Below are 21,589 nucleotides of genomic sequence, written 5' to 3'. Positions count from 1 at the left end.
TAGAAGAGAGAGGACTGGAAGGAGATGTGATATTCTCTGGGAAATTGAGTAATAGGAAATTGCTTCTTCGTGAACAATGAGGATCATGGCTTCAGCTGAGACTAAATTTTTAAGTGCTTTGGCCAAGAGTTGTAGTCACCAGCAACCGTTTCCCCTACACAGATACATTCAGATGGACTCTGGACACCTTAAAAATAAGGAACAAACAAAAATACGGAAGAATCTCTGTGTGTGGGAATTGTGAAATATGAAGTCTGTATTGTTTTTTAACAGCTGAATTTCTCATGGGATTGTTTGTATACAGGAGCAGCTAAGGAAAAGACATCAGCAAATTTTTATAATGGTGAAAAGAGATTCCTGGTCAGCTGAGGCAATAGGTATGGGACTATGGAGAAAGTTCCTAAATTTTAGTTCGGTTCTTTGGATGGAATCTTGAAAAACATTTGCTATTCATAGAGCACCTTCAGCTTGAACTGTAGTTTTTATCTAGTTGTGGGGAGTGGGGAGAAGAGACTTGGAACTTGTATTATATAATGTAGCAGATCTGTAGTGAAAATTGACGGTGCCCAAGCTAAATGAAACCTCTCCTGCAGCCAGTGCTTCCGTGTAGAGCTTTCCTGGCAGTGATGCCCACCCTCTGTTCTGCTATTTGCATATATTGGGGATCAAAGGATGTCGGGAAGCTCTGATGATAAAAAGTTTTCTTTAATTAAAAAATAGCTTATAAGCCATGAGAAAGATGAATGTATCTTGCTCAATCAAATAAAAATTTGTGGGGTGTTTGCAGCTGCAGAAATGCTGAAAGTCACTGGATATTTAAAGTCATGAAGGAAGAAGGGGGTTGTAAGAAGCAAAATTGATAGTCTCCGTTGTCCTGCCTCCCCGGAGCAGCGGGTGGCAGTTACTGAGCTGTAGAGACTGGCAGTGTGACAGGACAGTAGAGAGAAGAAGGGAAGGTCCTCCAGCGCTGGGCTCCCATCTCCAGACAGCTCTCGAAGTTCAATTAAATCTCAAAAGTGCGAGTGGATGAACTAGAACAGAGGCAGTTCTGTCTTATATTTGAAAACTTTCTATTTTACTTAGAAACAACTTGTTATTCAATAAAAGCACATCAGAGAAATCTTAATATTTGGAACTCCTTCCCGTGTTTAACTGATCCTTCATTCCTCTGGACAATGAAACATTAATCCTTACACACAAATGTATACATCAAGAGAGAAGAAAGAAAAACCTTCATTAACTGAACAAATGACAAATTATGACTTAACATACATATAAACCAGGGCATCACATTTTTCGCACATATTAACTACATGTTAAGTAAACCACAACATTATACCTAGAGGAGCATGATAAATATCATGTGTGTTCTTTAGATTTTTCATATTTTTAAATATTTTGGAAAAGTAGTCATGAAACACAAGTTGTTAGTTCAAGTCATCTCTGTAGTACAATGAAGGAATTACCATAACATGTCCAATTTTGGTATGTGAGCTCTGATATTCTCAGTCATAAAAGTTTGTAACTTTATTTTTTGAGGAATTTTTCATTTTCAGTGACTAAGTTCTTTTCCCTACCTCCACATATCTGCCGATATATAAATGCTAATCTATAGTACACAAAGGAAGATATGTAAGTACATGTTTACGTGAATGATTTTAAAAAGGAAATTTTTTCTTTAAAACCATAATGATAATCATTGTGTTTGTAAATTCAAGCTTTCTGTTTTGGATTTCTTTCAAAGTCAGATATGTTTGTATAGCATTACACTGAAAAAAGTATGATTATTATCTGTATGAAAGTTATTTTGGCGTAAGGCATTTTAAATTTCTGATCAATTCTATACTTAGGGAGCAATATATATGCTTACATTCAAAATAAAATTGCACACTGTTCCCCTTTCAGAGCATGTGTTAGAAAACAGTGGCAAATGGGATCCCAGAGTTAGGGTCCTATTTCCAGGGAGCCTCACTAAGCTCTGTTTTACAAGAGCGTAAATGTTTACCTAAGCAAGAAGGTGAAGCCCGCTATGCCCAATAAAGGACATTTTGCAGTGCTGGTTTACGGAAAACATTCAACAGACAGTGGGTGTTTTACACAAAGTACAGTGCGTTGTTTGAAGCTCCTTGCTCATCTATACACTATGCTTAAAATAAACACTATCTGGGAATATGCCAGTCTTTTTTTCTACCTCCTTTATTCCACACCCTAGATTTTGTCACCTGCCAAAGTCAAATAAATCTTATCTAAACAGTTGAGATAAGCCCCAAGTCATACTTGGTATGGTCAAATCAACAAACCTCTCCAAAAACAGAAATGAAATACAATATCGCTAGATTAAACAGTCTGCAATGGCAATCATGTTTGCATTTAAAGATTTTATTCCAAAAGGATTACAGTCTTGGTATCCATTTTTTCCCCCTGCCTAGACAAGAAGGCGACATACTGACTCAAACAAAATATATTTGTTCTCTAACAATTTAACTGGTACAGCTCTTATAAACAAGGCGCATAGGTGTATGAAGCCTCCTGACTTAATCAGTAACTTATGTCGTTAACCTTGTATAAGCAAGTAGGCTTGAGATGTACCAGTGGTGGATTGGGTATCACATTTATTTTTTTTCCAACAGGAAAGCCTTTCTTTATGCAGCCTAAGTACAAAATCTGTAGAATTCTGGCATTTCATTGTCTGTAGCTTACAACAGCTTCAACTGCCTAAAAAGAGAAGATAGTATAAATGAATGGGATTTCTAAATTACAGGATATTATAAAAATGCAATTTTATTCCTTTCTAGGACACACGGTATTTTAATTGTTTGCTAATAATGTGTAAACCCTACAAGGGCAGAAACTGTCAGGTTTTACCACCACATCTCCAGGGCTGAGGAGGGTGCCGGCCCCGAGTTCGAACTCCGTGAATATTTATTCGATGAGTGAATGAATGAATGATGTTTTCAAGAAGATACTGTGTTTTCTTTGTAGATGAATGTACATGCTTCTTATTTATTGCATCAATTGCTGATATTTGAAAACATGTTTCTGGAGTGAATATACTTCATCTTATAGTTAAGTGGTTCTCTTTCAATGTCATGCTATTTAATTGGCAAATTTTTATTTATATAATAAGTAATAGACAAATGTCATTATATCACTAAGTGCCATTTTTTTAAGTCATACCTCTTGGGTATTATTGCAGTTTGTGCACATCATGACTATAGAGTAATTTGTACACTGCCTGCTGATTTGAAGATAACCCATTTTCCCGCTGTTCTGGGCACATCTTCATGTACTTTGGTTCAGCCTCTGGCACGGCCAGGAATTAGCCCAGTTTGATGTAGATATGTGATATGATATGCTCCCCCTCTTTTACTTATAAGTATAATATGAAATATACACCCTTATTTTCTGATTTATATTTTGTAAGAGCGATTATATCTACAAAGGTATATACGATATTTAGATATTTAGAGAGAGCTAAGAACCTTCCATTTCTGACTACCTGCTGTGGCAAGGATTGTGTTCCACATAATAGAGGAATTACCTCTAATCCTTACAGTAACCATTTGAAGGAAGTATTAACATTATCGTTAATATACCCATTTCACGTGTGAATAAGTTGAGACTCAGAGTCTTACCGAGTCTCTCCGAGAGACCCACAACTAAGTCACAGATCCGTGTTTTAATTCAGGTCTTCCTGAATCCGAAGCACGAGGTTTGAGGTTTCAAGCAATATTGGTGAAAACCAAGACTTTGAAGTTACTATTTTGGTAAATTAAAATTTCTCAATAAATGTGTTAATGTATACTGGGGACTTGAATGGGAAGATCAATAATAAAATTTAGAAATCTTAAATAAAATTTAGAAATTCCTTATAAGGAATAGAATGCCACTATTTTAATTTGGAATCACAAGAAGAATGCTATTGGTATATTTGCCATTTAATTTTTTATGGTCTTTAGATATTACAGAATTACTTGAAATATTATTCAAGAACTTGTGTGTTTCCCATGTATTTTAAGGATGTGTAGCAACATGTCTTTTGGCAAGCTTCCCACCATGCGGGCGTGCCTGTGTTTGTGCACATGTGTGACAAGCCCGCACCGCCAGATGCTCATGCATGTTTGGTCGTCAGATGTGTAAAGAATGCAAATCTAGTGTTTCCTTTCATCTTATTATCAAGTGTGAAATATTCGGCTAAATACGGTACCGAGTATCTTCCCCTCTCTGAGAAATGTTAGTTTTAATAAATTGTTGGAGATGTTCGGCTAAGCCAAGCAAAACCAAACAAAATTTTAAAAATTGCTTGACTGCACGTCTAGGAAATTTTTGTTAAGTAATAATACATTTTGACAGTTTTTAAAGTAACTCCCCAGGTGTGCCGATATTCAGGGGGGATTAACGCATCAGTATTTCCTGATGAGGGAATGCTGTACGTGATTCTTCACTCCCCTGTCGTCACATTGCACAGTGACATGCGCTTTATTGAGTTTCAAATAAAAATTCAGGGATAAGAATTCTAGGCATTTCCACCAAACTGTTTTTTCTTCTTTCTTTTTCCTTTTTATATCTTCCGGACAGGACAGTTAGGGCAGTACCAGAAGCTCCTGAGTGGGTAAAAGCTGACCATTTGCATCCCCCAGAGATTGCAGATGTGGAGGAGGAGGAGGAGGCGTCTTCCTCTCGAAATCTCTCTCTTTTACTCTTTACGACTCAGTTTCTTCCTTTATTATCATGTCGATGCTTACGCTTATAGTGCTGTTTGCAGAAGATATTGGTGCCCCGGCCAGTATTTGGCTTTGGCTTTCTCAGGGGTGGCTGCCTTTGGTTTATGGGACCAATAACTCAAATACGTGCCTTGTAGTGTCTCTTTTGTAAGCTCTCACGGCTTCTCTCTGAAGGTGCGGTAATGACTTCTGTTTTTCCGCACTGTAAGCTTTTCTAGTTTTCTCCTATAAGTGGAACACTCTGGTGTGAGCTGATGATATCTAAGACAGGATCCCTGCTTGATATCTAAGACAGGATCCCTGCTTGATATCTAAGACAGGATCCCTGCTATCAGGCTCTTTAAAATCTTCCTGGAAGACAGAGCACGTACTTCTATATGAAAGAAGGAAAATCGGAAATGTATCAGGTGACTTGTATTTATGCTAAAGGGTAGAATCAAGAGTTCAGGGAGGTCATTATGAGCCATGGTGGTTAGGGAGCGTTTCAGAGATTACTTAGGCTGGAGCTTGAAATTGCTATTTCGTTAGAGACAGCTGTTTTGTCCACATTATCCACACTTTTCAGCTTCCCCTGCATTCTAGGTGACCATGGGAAACTATTCCAGCCAGTGAGACATAAGGTGAAGTCTGCCAAGAATTCATAATTAATAGGCCTTGCACACACCCTCTTGTTGCTTTCCTTTTTTCTTCCTTCATTTTGCCTAGAATGTTAAAGTGATGGATGGAGCTGTGGCAGCTGTTTTTCCACATGAGGAAAAGACATTTAAAGACCATTAAAAAATTTTGGCCTTAACCTTTTTTTAGCCTCTGAATCAATGCTAACCTATTTCAATTTTGTCATTATTTATGCAGATATTCTTTATATAACTGAAAACAATTTTTAAACAGTACAAATATATTTAACGCTTTTGCCATATTGTCAAGCGGCTAATTATCAAGAATTGATTCATATTTCAGATATCTTCGTCACTATACTCTAACGAAATGGCTGACATCACTCCCTACATTAGCCTAAAATGAATCAACCTTTTAAGCTTGGGAGAGGACTAAGTTATAAACAAACAAGAGTGAACGACATTTCCTCCCCTCAGCTAGTCCCTGTGTCCTTCGTTTCACTTTCTAATAAATCAAAGGTTTTGGAATTCAGCTCTCATGTCTCTTTAATTGCACCAGAATACAGACATTATTCTTAAAAATCTGCCTCCCTTCCAAACAGTCCTCAGTTTGTGTTAATCACTCTTACACTGCTTCATCCACCTGTGTAAGTATTCCTCAACGTTATATCATTGAGTTTTGTAAAACCGAGAGACAACCACAAATTTAGTTAGGTAAGAAGAGGGAAATACTTCTATTATTAGGTAAAGGCTTACAAGAGAAGATAGGCTGAAAAAAGTTTCTAAGTTACCGTCTCTCTTCCAGTCCCTGAAGTTAAGAGCCCTTTTTGGGGAGGGTGCTCTGTCATGAGTGAGTTCTGTGAACATAGGGACCACCAGGGACAGGGCTCTTGGCCGGGCCAGAGGGTGAGCCAGGAGCTGTGTATCTAGCAGAATATGGTCAGAGGGGGTGTGGGAGTTGCTGAACGCACTGCGATCTGTTCTCAGGAACTAGTCAAAACTGGTTTTTTTCTCCCTAGAATTCCTATGATCAGGATATTGGCTTTCCTGAGTTGGTCTAATTTTCATAACTTTTGCTCCTCTTTTTCTTTTGATCTACTTTTGGGAAATTCCCTCACATTTATTTTCCATAGCTTCCATCGGGTTTTTCTCTTTCTGTTACCATGATTTTACATTTGAAGAACCATTTTTTCCAGTTCGGGCGTTGTAGTAATCCAGGCAGTGGTGGGGACTGTCTGGGAACAGGTGGTAGCCATGAAAGTGGAGAGTGGTGTCACATTCTGCGTGTATTTGGAACGTGGAGCCAACAGAATTCCTAGTGTATTGGATGTGGAATGTGCGAGACAGAAAGGAGTTAAGGATGGCCCGTGTGAGCATGCGGCAGATGGAGTCTCCATCATGTGAGACAGGGAAGAGCGGGCAGTGGTCTGCCTGTTAGTCGAGTTCCAGGTGCGCATGCTGAGAAGGCTGTTGGTTCTACAAGTCGGGAGTTCAGGAAGGAGGTTGGAGGCTGCAGATGAAAATGTGGGAGGGTTTCATGCCCACGGTGAGACCAGATGAGTTCATCAGGGCGTGAGTGTGGATAGAGGGGAGAAGAGGCATGTGGATTGAGCCCTCGGATCCTCCAAAAATAAGAGGTTGGGGAGGGAAGGAGCCAGCAAAGGAGACAGGAGTGGGCAGCATGACAAGTAGGAGGGAGAGGAAGAGAGAGGGGCACCCCGGAAGCCAAATTAAGCCCATGTCTCAGGAGGAAAGAATATTAACTGTCAGATGCTGCGGGGGGTGTTGAAAATGTGCATTCGGATTTCACAGGCTCGAAATTGCTGGTGACTCAGTAATCAGAGCGAAAGCTTAATGGGGAGGGATTAAGAAGAAAAGAGCAGCGAAGAACATGGGGATGGCAAGTATTGACAACCCTTTGGAGGATATGGGAGAGTTTTACTGTTCTATTTTCCTATTTTTTGGTCTCTAGCATCTGTGCTAGAGGCATTCTCTAGGTGATTTGGTCCTTGGCTATCTTGGCTTAAAAGCGGGAGAGGTAAAAGCCGATAAGAAGCTGTGAGCCCTCTTGTAGAGCTTTTTGCCTTTGAGTTGAGTGTAGCATCATCTGAGTACATTCCTTCTTGGGCAACCACCAAAATCTTTATCTTCTGTTCTTTCCTCTTGGGGTGGTGCGATTTCCCAGAGAATTCCAGTTTCTGGCCTGGGAGAGTAAAGGTCTGTCTGGCAGTGTTCTGGGCCCCGAGTTGGTTAGGAGGGCAGGCTGGAGTTGGGGGCGGGGTTCTGTATTCAACATGGAGTACTGCAGATGGTCCCCATGTTTTCAGTATAGTACCCTGGCCTGCAACTCTGCTTGCCCTCCCTTTGCACAGACTGTTTTAATTTCTCCAGAAAATAAACCTGACGGAGTTGGGCAGGGCGTTTTCGGCATGGAGATGTAACTGACTGACACCATTCACCCAGTGCTCCTTACTTCTGGCGGCACTCCTTGTCTGTCCTCGGTCGGATGGGTCCCCAGTGCTGCCAGCTCCTTGGTCTTCTGGCTGGTTCTCAGCATTCCCACTGACAGCTGTGGATTCATGCCTTTCAGGTCTGCTACGTCAGGTACAACCAGCTTCCATGTTGTGTTGCTGCCATCACCTCTGGTTTCTTTCAGTCCTTATGACTTCATCTTAAAAAAAATCTCTTTCCTATAGCTTTAAGGGAACTTCGGGAGAGAGCAGAACTGGGCGCAGGTATTGACTCGACCATCTTAACCAAGGATGTTTCCCATCCAAATACACGCATCACAGTTCAAATAAAATGAAGCAACTTGAATGTCAGGTGGTGCTATCAGGATTTAGACCGTCAATTATTCATTCACTTTCAAGCTTTCCATGACTCTGATGATCTTTTCCAGGTGACGATTCCATTCTCTGTGTCTCCCGTTTGTACAAGCTCTACTTTGCACTCATATTGGAGTGTCATTATTTGTTGATTGTCTTTCCACTGCACCGTATTGTGAGCTCCCTTAGATAGGGGAGCTTATGTAGCTCCAGATCCCCAAAGTGTTTTATATTGCATTTACAAAGGAAATGAGAAATATTGTCAAATAAATTGAATAACAGCTACTTCCCCCCAAAAGGTGAGGTTTTCTATTTCACTGAAGTATACAGTGAAACAGAAATTAACTTCACGTATGTCCTTTCCCCTGATTTTCAAGTGTGATGTCAAGCTGCTTGCCATTCCTGAAGGAGATCCATTAGAGAATTTTGGTTCCTGGTGGCTAGGATATGATGACAAGCCTGGAACCATTTTTTTTTTTAATTAATTAATTAATTTATTTTCCCCCCAAAGCCCCAGTAGACAGTTGTATGTCATAGCTGCACATCCTTCTAGTTGCTGTATGTGGGACGCGGCCTCAGCATGGCCGGAGAAGCGGTGCGTCGGTGCGCGCCCAGGATACGAACCCGGGCCACCAGCAGCGGAGCGCGCGCACTTAACCGCTAAGCCACAGGGCCGGCCCCCCTGGAACCATTTTAAATGCGAGATGCTTCTGGTCTCTGTGGCTTAAGATGTGTTTCTACTCTAACAAAGCCCTTGGCTTCTCAGCATTTTGCAAGGCTGACTTCGTCTTGGCCTTTCCTGTGGCTTCTGCATTCCAAGTGGGGTAAAGACGGTTTCCCTAAGCCCTTACACTCTTCCTGACTCCATCAGCGAGAAGAGGGCATGAACTGTAAATACGGGCTGATTCGCACTCGTGTTGGGTTTGCGTTTCTGCTGACTCTGCTCTCTTCCCATCTACCTTACCCAAAATCAGTGCTAGTGGTTTCAATGTGGGGGCTTGTTTAGTCTCCCATGTTTTCTATCCGTACAACTGAAACTGTCATTTTCCTTTGTGTTGAGAATGTTTTCAGCCGAGTTTGTCTAAAATCTCTCAATCAGGATACTGATTTGGAGAGATATTACTAAACTATTTTCCATATATGAATGTTAAAGGGGTCACTCAGTGACCACCAACATTTTCTGAGTGTTTGCTACGTGTCTGGCGCTGTGTCTAGGTGTCTTGTATAATTTAACCTCCTGCAAGAACCTTGTAGGATGGGTCCTCTTGTTAGGTCCATTTTGCAGATGAGAAAATTGAGACGCTCTAGTTACACGGTAATAAGTGGTGGAGGCAGTCTGACTCCAGAGCCCGCTGTGTCCCATTGCCCTCCAGTGCTCTTTGTCAGATGACAATATGACATTACATATTATTCTCTGTGTGTTTTATGTTTTTGAACTATGAAGTCAGCTAGAGTGAATTCAGTTGTTTGTGAAAGGACAATCAGGGTGCTCTCAAGGAAAACTCAGTTTGTCAAGTGAAGTTAGTTAATTTTCAGGAGTTACTAACCTCAGCCTATTTCAACCTTTCAACATTCGACATGGATGTTTTTCCAAACCTCTTCTGTGCTAGGTTCTTCTAGATAGAGTGAAGGACACAACAGTGAATTAGGCATGATCATGTAACTGTAGAGGGAAGGGTCTGGCCGTAGTATTTCATGTCTCTATGTATCTGTGTATCATATCTCATATCATCTCCATCTCATAGAGATTAGAAGGCTTAGCTCATTTGATAGGCTGCACTGATACAAGAAGTCAGCTTTCCTGACTAGTGCATTTCTTCTTTCCACCAAATCATGTCACCTCTCTGTGTTCCTGTGAACTGAGAGCCTAATAGGAAAGTGAAAGCATCAATAAAATTAGTCATGGTAGAGAGCAATGGAGAACCACAAGTGGAGATTTGAAGTCCGAGGAACAAACAGCCATGAGTTAGCAACCTGGTGTGGTGGGCAGCCTCTCAGATGCCCTCCAAAGATCCCCTCTTCCCGGTAGTCATGCTCTTGTGTAATCTCCTCCCCTTATAAGTGGGCTGGACCTACTGACTTAGGATGAATAGAATATAATAGAGGTGATGCCATGTTACTTCCAAGATTCAGTTACGAAGAAAAGGTGGCCCTGTCTTGCATGCCCCCACTCTCTCACTGAGGGAAACCAGCTGCCTTGTGGTGGGCTGCTCTATGGAGAGACACATCTGGGAGGTAACTGAGGCAGGCTTTGAGCCAACAGCCAGCGAGGAGCCAAGGCCCTCGGTCTGAAGAACTGAATTCAGCCAACAACCACGAGCGACTGGGGAGGGATGCTCCTGCAGAGCCTCCAGATAAGACCTCAGCCCGATGAGACCTCAGCCCCAGCCAACACCATGATTCCCATCTTATGAGAGACCTTGAAGCAGAGGCACTCAGCTTAACTGTATCTGGATTTCTGACCCACAGAAGCTTTGAGGTAACACATGTTTATTGTTTTAAGCTCCCAAGCTTTAGTGCAATCTGCTATGCAGTTTGTTAAATGGATAACAAATATACCTAGTAATAAACACTGTGAGGTTTTCTGCTTTTGGGGGTCTCTGCCTCCAGTTTAGCAGATCACTTTGGAGGGAGGAGGGATTAAGGCAGGAGATGACAGTGGCTGGGATAAGTGTTCAGGCCGGGGGGGGGGAAGGGGCCACCAAGGGCCTCCCTGAGGCTGTTTACTCTTGTCCCATCCAGGAGACCCCAGATTAACAAAAAAAATCAAGATTGGAGTAAGGCAGGCACTAATAGCATTGCATGACTTAAAATGTTGCATTTGGGTCTGGCCCAGTGACACGGTGGTTAGGTTTGCACGCTCCACTTTGGCGGCCCAGGGTTCGTGGTTTTGGATCCTGGGCATGGACCTACACACCACTCATCAAGCCATGCTGTGGTGGCCTCCCACATACAAAATAGGGGAAGATGGGCACAGGTGTTAGCTCAGCGGCAACCTTCCTCAAGCAAAAAGAGGAAGATTGGCGACAGATGCCAGCTTAGGACTAATCTTCCTCACCAAAAAAAAAAAATGTTGCATTCAACAGGAGTAATCATATCATATTGAATTATACCAATAAAGTGAACTACTTCATCTGGCTGCTCAAAATATTTGAAACATTTACAAATTTGGCTAATGTTTTGTGCACTTTTGTTTCGTTTTACATGAGTTTCTTTTAACACGAGCTTTAACCTATGGTCGTTTTCCTTCTGTGCCGTTCTTTGATTGAAAGCAGAGACAGGATTCTCTTTATCATGCAGACATTCAGACAGGTATGTTACGTAGCGCTCTAGACTGTGGGCAATTGAACGCTGTGCTAAGTTAGAATAAGAAGCATGTCCCACAGTTCTGCTGTTGTAGGAGGCGGCTATGGAGAGCACATTAGTAGCAAAGACCAAGTGTCCTGGGAAGGTGATCTAGACATATGACCGTCACCTGCTCATATATACATGTATACAATGTCATGTGTCCAGCATATGACCATTTCCTACGTTGGAGCTGCAATCCTTGGTTGTTTTGAATTACTCTTTATGTAATTCTTTTTATGTAACGCAATGTCTTAAAATCAAAAGAAAATAGATTTTTTTCTGATTGGACATTTTGAGACACTTTTAATATCTTATATTAAATTAAATTGACTATTTGAGTTCTAAAATAGGCTATTTCACGCTTCATTTTGCAACAGCGTGGTTTAGTGAAAAATGCATTGGGTCTCAGCGGGTGTGTACCAGTGGAGTTTGTGAAGAAAAGAACTATTTATGGCCTCAACTGTTTTTTTTTTTTTTGTGAGGAAGATTGGCCCTGAGCTAACATCTGCCAATCCTCCTCTTTTTTGCTGAGGAAGACTGGCCGTGGGCTAACATCCGTGCCCATCTTCCTCCACTTTATATGGGACGCCGCCACAGCATGGCTTGCCAAGCGGTGCGTTGGTGCACACCCGGGATCTGAACCAGCGAACCCCGGGCCGCCGCAGCAGAGCTTGTGCACGTAACTGCTAGCCCCACCGGGCCGGCCCCATATGGTCTCAACTTTTAATTATTGAAAGCAAATGTTTAATCTTGAACGTAATTTTAATCTAGCGCATTCCCAGCTCTCTCTCTAGTTTCTAACCAATGTGTTCATAGATAATATACATTTTAAAATTAATTACATATATTGTTTCAAGGCTTCTTGAATTATCCTTCTTACTATAAAATTGTTTGCTCCACACAATAAGCATATGCGACACACATAGTTATTATCCCACTTGATATCAAGTCTCAGAGAAGCTTGTATCTTGATCAAAGATACACAACCTATTGGTAGAAAAGCCAGAAAGAGTGCTGTGTTCTCCTTCTTTATCATATCATTGGCCTTGTATAAAATTTAAGGCTTTAAAAATAAAATTGCTATCCGTTTTGGCCTGGAGGATTATTAACACATGGTCATTTACAGGTTGTTTAAAGAGAGTAGTAAAAATCTCCCTGTGTTTTCATCCTGGAAAGTTAGTATACTTTATAAATAAATGAATAATCTTTTAATGTGCAAAAAAGGCCAGAGTTTCCTCTCCACATCTCCTCAGTCCTCGCACTCTTCCACTTAAAAACAGAACAGATGCTTCTCGGTTAAATTTGAAGTAACATTTATTTATATATATTTTATGGGAAAGTAATTAAAACTACTTTATAGCCCTGCAGGGGAATGGATGGGTGGGAAATGTGATGAGTCCCAGACAATGATGGGTGTTCCTGCATGTCTTAGAACAAAGCGGAGGAAATGCGTGTGAAATATTTGGCCTCTAACCTGAAGTGTAATCACATTCGCGCTTAGTTGAATATTCGAGAATAAAGGAATCTGAATTAAAGATTTATCACTGATTACGCTTATAAATTTTGGGTTTATTTGTCTTCTGAAATCTAAGTCTTATCCTTAATAGTTTAAATGCTGAGTAGAAAAGGCAGAACATAGTGAGCAACACCCAAAAGCAGTCCGTCGGGATGTGCATTTAGTCCTAAGAGTTCATCATTCAGGGAAAGGTGCCAGCCGTTCACAGATGCAGCTGGAATTGTTCTTTCTGGTACATGAGGGCACTGAAACAAAAATGGAAGAAAAAGAAACTTGTTTAACTTTGGGTTAGATAATAAGGCTCAGAGAAGCGGGAGGAGTTGAACTTTTGTGCAAGTTGGCGTGGGAAATAACGTTAACCAGCCACGTGCCAGATGCTTTTACTTGTCACTGCCCTTGGTCCCCACAAAAACCAAACCTTGCTAATATTTTCCATTATTCCCTTGTCTCCTCCCCCCATAGAGGAACTAAAACTTATCAAGTTAAGTAACTTACTTGAAGTAATGCTGCAGCAAATAATAATTTAAATTTAAACCCAGTTAGGTTTGATTCCATGTTCTGTGTTCTTTCCACATCAGTAAACTATAAAAATATAGTTTTCCTTTAAAAATATGATTCCCTTTCGAGGGACTAGAGAAACTATCACCTTGATATACTCTCTATACTCGGGTGTTTCCCTCTCAAAGAAGGCTCAAATTTTGGACAGGAAATCAAGAAATTTCTGAGGAGCCTTTTCCTTGAATCTTTTGCCACTTAAAAAACATATGTGTATATATAAACTTCCTTAGCATGGCCATCACTAGAAATCTAGTCATGCAGTTGTCTGCAGACTTTCTGGGCTGGGTAATGGTGCCCATCCCCATCCGCTGGCTGGAGTTTAAAATGATCGTCGCTCAGATAACCGTTAACCCTTTTGCTAAGCTAGTGTAGTCTCCAAAACCTAAGAAACAGTTTACCTCAGTTGGATACCTGAGTGAATCCATTATTTTATTGGATTTTAGAATTTTATCAATTGAAAATGCACCGTCAGTCTAATCGCAGATTTTAAGGGAGGGAGCGATGGCAGACACTACTAAAAATTTAATAATATATGAATTTTAGTCTGAGTCCTGGTGTCTTAAATGTTAAAATGTGCTTTTTAAATTGAGGAAATATAGCACCTCAATAACCTTAGCCTTTCCCCACTTACATCTTTTACCTTTATTTCCTACCTAGAACTCCTGTCACTGCATCCACTCATCTGCCAGGATCTCATCTTCCTGTCTTTTCAGCCACTGAAGCATGACTATATTATTCCCTCAAAACTGCTGATTCCTGCTGAATTGTGTTAGCATCTCTCAAGTGTAAAGCCCATTAAGGGAAAATTTTGTGAAGAAACAGTAACTGTGTTGCTTTCCATTTAGATTTCCTGTGGATGATGAAAAAATGAGGTTTCATGGATTAGGACTTTTTGAGGACTTGCTTAGGACTGTATGACGCGACAGTGCATGAGACAAAAAGATGAGAAGCCTCAGTATATTCACGAGTGAAGCTTCATGTAGGGAAACTTGTAGAATTAATATTATGTTTTAAAATGATGGAGAAGGTCAGAGGGCAGTTGTGTCTTTTATGAGTTTTGACTTGAGTATGAATGATTTTACTGTGTTTCTTTTCCTCATTCTGAGAATGAGATCTTACACTAAGTTGACTACTAGCATTTCCTTCAGTTTTCCCATCAGTTTCTCACTGTGTCATCAGAGGAATGTAGAAATACTGGATTATTAGCTAATGAATTCAAAATCAGAGACCTTTGGGTTCACTGTAAGATTTTCTTTAAGAGCTAGACTCTGCACAAATCTATAGAGGGTAATTCCATACATGCATTTGCTATCTTTATTTGGGTTTTATGCATTTGTTACATTATTTATAGCCATGTTACCTCTAGTGAAAATCATTTGTTAATCCCTTTTAATTAATTTTTGAAATATAGTCAGAGTTAGTTAGGCTATGCTTTTACTACTTTGAAACATTAAACAGCTTGTGATATGTTTGCCTTATATGGTCCAAGGAGTAAAAAGATTTGTCTGTGAATCTTAATCAAATTGTTAGATTTATATTTGAGAACTAAGTTTTTTTGAAATTGAGGTAGTGGCGTATTATTAGGGTGGAAGTATCATCTTCTACTTGGTATGATATTTGTTGGTGAATCTGGGCTCTGTTCCCATCTCCAAGTAGAAATGCTAAATTATCTTGATTAGATTTCTTATTTTTGCTTCAATTTCTCTCTTGTCTTTCCTGATTCTTTCTTGGGATTTTGCCAGAGTCAACTAGAAAATGTCTCATGTACTTTAAGTTGAGAAAAAAGACATCATAAAATGCCTCAGTTATCAAAATAAATCTAACCAATTTGTGATTATCCGCTTTGTGATTTTTCTCCCAGAAATCTTTAATCCCACAAGAGCTTCACTGGCAACTTGGCACAAATCTGATCAGGACAAATGCACCTCATTTCTAGCTGATATTTATGGGGGTAGTGCAGAATAGTTTTGATTAACCTATACCAAACTAAGTAATAAAACACACCGACTCCAAAATTCAATACATTTCCCAGGCGAAGAAATACATTTGAGGACAAATCTCCAGTTTTCGATTATTCATTCTCCTTCTTCCTTGTGTGAGCCTGGGGAGTTTGCATATTACGGATGGATTTTTAATGATGCGTCTGTGCTAATCTCAACACCATAATCGAAGAATTGTCCTTTGATTATAGCACTTTAAGAGTTATAACCGGAAATGCACCTGTCATTTCTATACTAAGTCCATCAGGTTAGTGATTAGATTTAACCTTTGTCAAGCGTCTTTAGATAAATGGGCAGATATGAGCATTTATCGATATATAACTAGGATGTGGCAGTAACATGAGTGATATGCCTATTTTTCTGGTATTAAGCAGATTTTTCCAATTCATTCAGCTGGGCCGTGAAAGACAGACAGACTCACAGCTTCTCTTTGACCTTTGGGCCACATTCATGGGATTGTGGAGCAAGTGAGGGCTTTAATGCCTGACACCGGCTCTGTTAAACTTCCCGGGGCGCGGTCTTTGTAGTGGGCAAGTGGATGCATTGAAGGTAGAGCCCCTCCACCCTCTGCCTGCTGGGTGGTGAGCACCATTCTGGAGATGGTCACTGGTGTCTGAGAGGGTCACGCATCTTTTCACGGCTGGCTCGTGGCAATTTATGTTCTCTCTTTTGTCTTTCTTCACAGCTGTTGTGAACTTGGACAATTCTGTGGTTGACTTGGAGACCCTTCAAGCTCTCTATGAGAATGTGAGTAATGGAAGGAATTTTATATGTGAATATGTAACACACACACAAGACTTAATGTGCACATCTAGACTCATTGCTTTAATGTCCTCTGAGGAAATTTGATCTGGGTGCACTGAATTTATGTAAGTATAGATTTGTTAAGATACTTTCTAGGAACATATCGGACAAATGTGTGGTCTCATAGTTTTAAGATTGTGATTCAAAACATGTTGCATGTGAAGTCATCCACATTCCCTCTTTTGAAATATAGTCAATACTTACGTGGAGGTTAATGGGAGCTGAGCATTGTTCTATACACGAACTCATTTAATCTTCATGTGGAAACTATAGGTAGGTACTATTATTATCCCCACTTACATAGGAGGAAACTTAGACATCGAGAGGTTAAATGACTTGCTCAACGTCGCACAGCTAGTGTTGTGGTGTAGCTGGGGTTTAATTCATTCTGGCTCCATTTCTCTAAACTGCCATAATTTACTTCACTAAGTGGCAGGACATTCAGGCCTTCTTCTAGTATCATTTTTTCTTAAGAAGTTGGCAGGAAAAGGGAATAACGTACCAGAGGAGAATGGTGTGGTGTGGTCCATGCCTTTGGGGAGTGCAGTCTGTGTGGTGATGTGTGGAATGGTTTCAGCTGGGGCATGGCATTAACCACCATTGATTCACACAGTAAGAAAACAATTCTCTTTTCAGTGCTTTTGATGATGTCTAGGAGGAAACCTCACTGTGGCCCTGTTTTGTTTCTGATATGTTTGGGTTCTTTTTTCATTGTGTTTCTGCTCTGGCTTTTGATCTGCCTGGTATTTAAACCTCTGTGCTCTTTGGGGTGTGGCCTTAGTTGGTCTTTGACTTTTCTTGCCAAATCAAGGAATTCCTGGCTCTGGGAGACATAAGTGGTGGACAGGATACAGACTCTCTTCCCTGACCACTCTCTTGAGGAAAGTGGATTCTAGCTGCTTGTCCACTCTTGAAGGTGGTACTTTTTAAACATATGTATATGTTCTATGTCCTGTGAGGTTGAGTCCTTCGTAAGAGAGAATATTGCTCATGGAGCATCACAGAGAATCTATCCATCAAGCGTAGATTGGTACCTGGTCAGGGCAGTGAGCATAGGCACTCAGTAATACTGAGTCGTTAATAAGGACTGAGAGGGAAGGTTTGAATGTTTGTTATGTGGTTGTCTCTACAGGATGAAAAACTGGAAAAAATAAATCATGTATTTAGTATATTAGTGTCCCAGTGAAGTAGATATTTAAATCAGAACCATTTGGAAGTACAGAGAGTTTTCCTTTCTCTTGAATCTTACCCTTTCCCAACCAGAAGAGCCCTATGGGAGAAATGAGGAAATATCAGTGAAAGTGATTTTTTCAACAGATCATAATGATGGTAAGATATGGTATATGTGTAACTGTTTATCTTGTGCATACATTACATATACATATATACATATGTTTATGTATATACATAATATATATGTGTCTGTCTGTATGTGTGTATATTATATGAAGACACATGAATGTCTTCTTTTAACCTGGTATATCCATGTGCAGAAACACGTACAGAAAAAATACAGAACATCAGGGACAGCTGTATTTATGAGGAAAGTTTCTTTTACAGTGATTTAGAGTGTTTTATTTGTAGGTTTTTAGCCTTTCAAAGTAAATTAATTTCACAATGTATAAGTTTCTGACTCTGGACAAACTAGATAGCTACCTGGAATTTCTTATTGTCATACTCCACGAGAGTGGAACAAGTACTAGCCGGCCCTGGTTCAATTTGTGGTTTTCTTTATGTTGTTGATGTTGTTAAACTTGATGGTTCAGACTTTCATTGTGTCAGGAGAACAATTGCTTGTTTGGTGGGGGTGGTTGACAGTAATATTAGTTCAGGTGGTTATAGTCGAGACTTTTGATAGCCATCTTCTGTAGAGGAACTTAAATAATCCACTATGAATAATAGATAATTGTATATACCTTATAGACAAAAAGAACTCATGCTAGTTCCTGATTCACATCCATGAAAGTACAAGTCCAAAGAAGGCAGAAACATTTGTTTTATCCATGGCAATATCCCCAGCACCTAGAGTTCAGTAGTGGTGGGCACCTAGGAGGTATTCAGTAAATGATAAGTGAATATTTATGTGAATTAATGAATCTACTGATAGATGTTGTTTCAAGACCTCTTTTGGACTTTCTGTTATGTGGTTTTCAAGTACTTTTTGCCCGTTCAGACTGATTGGTACCCATTGTGAATAAGGATCTATAATGAACATCTGTTTGTGCTATTTTTACTTCTGTCAACTTAAATAGAAAATTTGCCTGTTATTTTATCTCAAAACGAGTTTATTTGGGAAGAGCCAAAAGAATTGCAATTTGGGGTGTGCATGCCATGGTAAACCAACGGCAAAGCCAAAAAAGAAAGGAGAGGAACTGCTTTTATAGAGAAAAAGAGGGAGTAGGGAGAGCTGTTCTAAACGATTAAGTCCACTGGGGGAAAGTAAGAGTTCAGGGTGGCAACAGCTTCTCATTGGCTGAGCTGTGGCATTTCTCATTGGCTCGGCTGTGGCATTTCTTTTTTTTTTGTGATGAAGATCAGCCCTGAGCTAACATCCATGCTAATCCTCCTCTTTCTGCTGAGGAAGACCGGCTCTGAGCTAACATCTATTGCCAATCCTCCTCCTTGTTTTCCCCCAAAGCCCCAGTAGATAGTTGTGTGTCATAGTTGCACATCCTTCTAGTTGCTGCATGTGGGATGCGGCCTCAGCACGGCCTGAGAAGCAGTGTGTCGGTGCGTGCCTGGGATCCAAACCCTGGGCCGCCAGTAGTGCACTTAACCGCTAAGCCACGGGCCAGCCCCTGGCATTTCCCATTGGCTGGGCTGTTGCTGGGTGGGCAGAGAAATCTTCCTTTAGTATAAAGTAGTTTACTTCCTGTCCAAGATACAAGCATCCATCTCTTCCTGTTTGGTGTAACGGATGATGTGTGATAGGGCGTCAGAGCTCCCCCTACAGGCCTTCACAACTCCAATTTAGTTAAGGTTCCTTCTGTTAATTTCCACACTTCTTTGTAATAACTTAAGAGGATTTCATGTGCAAAATGATTAATGTTCCTTTCCAGTGGGGTCTGGAGCCCAGTCATCATTTACTGTAATCTGCTATCTATAAAAAGTAATGATAAGCATAATGTTGGAACTCTGTAAAGGGTAAATGGGAGTTTAAAATGTTTACGTATTTTAAGAATTCTAGGTCAGACTCGTGGGGACCTATTTGCGTATAAGGCTCTTCAGTTTTCTAGGGATAAATGTGGTGGCAAAATCTGTGATTTTTTGGGTGATATATAATAGTAGTAGATGAAGTCTTCCCCAGTGAGTTGATGAATATGCCTCTAACAAAGCAAGGAGCTCCTCCTAAATTAAGAGAGAACTGAAATACATATTTCCTAATGCATTTGTTTAAATTTCTTCATTCCAGTTGTTTAAGTTCCTAAAAGAGCTGTGATCATTTAAAGATCAGGGTATCTGAGTTTTTAGAGATAAATAATTTAATGTTTATTATTCACCAAGCACTGTTCTCAGTACTTTGACTGTATTAATTCATTTAGTCCTCTAAGCACTTTACTTGTGATTTATGAAAAGTACTATTGTTATCTAACCCTTTGGAGAAAAGAGGAAACTGAGACATATGTTCTCACAACTTAGAGCTAGGTTGACACTTGGTCGCCTCCTCTAAGGACTGTGCTGTTCAGCACAGAATTTCCTGACTCACGGTGATAGCTGAGCAGAGCCCTCCAGGAGGAGCTGGGACAGCACTGTGGACGGGAAGATCGTTGGATAAAAAAGTCAGAAGAACTTTGTTCGGGTTCCAGCACCACAATTTAATAGATACATGCCTTCAAGAAGTTGTTTGCTCTTCTTCAATTTCAATTTCCTCCTATCTAAATAGGGTTTCTAATAATTCATAATAACAACATCAACTTTTTGTCACCATCAAATGGATGTACAAAGAGTTTTCTAGAGCATTCAATACTATTACGCTTTTCTGTTTTTGATAAAAATAAATGTGGGGGCCGGCCTGGTGGCTTAGCGGTTGAGTGCGCGCGCTCCGCTACTGGCGGCCCAGGTTGGATCCCGGGCACGCACCGACGCACCGCTTCTCCGGCCATGCTGAGGCCGCGTCCCACATACAGCAACTAGAAGGATGTGCAACTATGACATACAACTATCTACTGGGGCTTTGGGGGAAAAAAAAACAAAGGAGGAGGATTGGCAATAGATGTTAGCTCAGAGCCGGTCTTCCTCAGCAAAAAGAGGAGGATTAGCATGGATGTTAGCTCAGGGCTGATCTCCCTCACAAAAGAAAAAAAAAAAAAATGTGGGCATAGAACTTAAAATAACTATGATTGTCAAACTGCAAATGATTGTCTCTAAGACTGGTAGGATTGAGGGTAACTTACAGATAAGCACACACTTAACGGTAATACAACCATCGACATCATGAAATGAACATTGATCTGTTACTATCATCTAATCTTCAGATCCCAGTCAAGTTTTGCCAGTTGTTCCAATAATGTCCTTTATATTTAGGACATCTTTGAAACCTTGTAGTGCTTGCTTTCTTCCTTTCCTTGGGCACTTGCCTCTTTTTGCTTTGTATTATCATTATGTGTGCATGTCTTATCTTTCAACTTAACTCTAAATTTCTTTCTTTTTTTTTTTTGTTTATTGCAGCAGCATTGGTTTATAACATTGTATAAATTTCAGATATACATCATTATACTTCTATTTCTGCATAGATTACATCATGTTCACCACCCAAATACTAATTACAACCCCTCACCACACACATGTGCCGAATTATCCCTTTTGCCCTCCTCCCTCCCCGCTTCCCCTCTGGTAACCAGCAATCCACTCTCTGTCTCTATGTGTTTGTTTGTTGTTATTATCTACTACTTAATGAGGGAGATCATACGATATTTGACCTTCTCCCGCTGACTTATTTCACTTTGCATAATACCCTCAATGTCCATCCATGTTGTCATAAATGGCTGGATTTCATCGTTTCTTATGGCTGAGTAGTATTCCATTGTGTATATATACCACATCTTCTTTATCCATTCGTCCCTTGATGGGCACTTAGGTTGCTTCCAAGTCTTGGCTATTGTGAATAACACTGCAATGAACACAGGGGTGCATGTATCTTTACGCATTGGTGTTTTCAAGTTCTTTGGATAAATACCCAGCGGTGGAATAGCTGGATCAT

The 21,589-nt window shown here is 40.3% G+C and overlaps 1 protein-coding gene across 2 annotated transcripts in view; it reads left to right on the top strand.

The window, feature by feature from the left end:
• Positions 1 to 21,589, top strand: part of FMN2 (formin 2) — a 340,819-nt gene that overhangs the window by 163,391 nt on the left and 155,839 nt on the right. For both annotated transcript variants that reach the window (XM_058533558.1, XM_058533559.1), the window contains exon 8: positions 16,271 to 16,332. In XM_058533558.1, the coding sequence (XP_058389541.1) occupies positions 16,271 to 16,332 (62 nt within the window). The remainder of the gene's footprint in view (positions 1 to 16,270; positions 16,333 to 21,589) is intronic.

The sequence above is a fragment of the Diceros bicornis genome, chromosome 38, assembly GCF_020826845.1.
Source record: "Diceros bicornis minor isolate mBicDic1 chromosome 38, mDicBic1.mat.cur, whole genome shotgun sequence".
In the NCBI taxonomy this organism is placed as follows: Eukaryota; Metazoa; Chordata; class Mammalia; order Perissodactyla; family Rhinocerotidae; genus Diceros; species Diceros bicornis.
The sequence above is the reverse complement of the archived record's forward strand: the minus strand, read 5'-3'. Positions and strand labels throughout refer to the sequence as shown.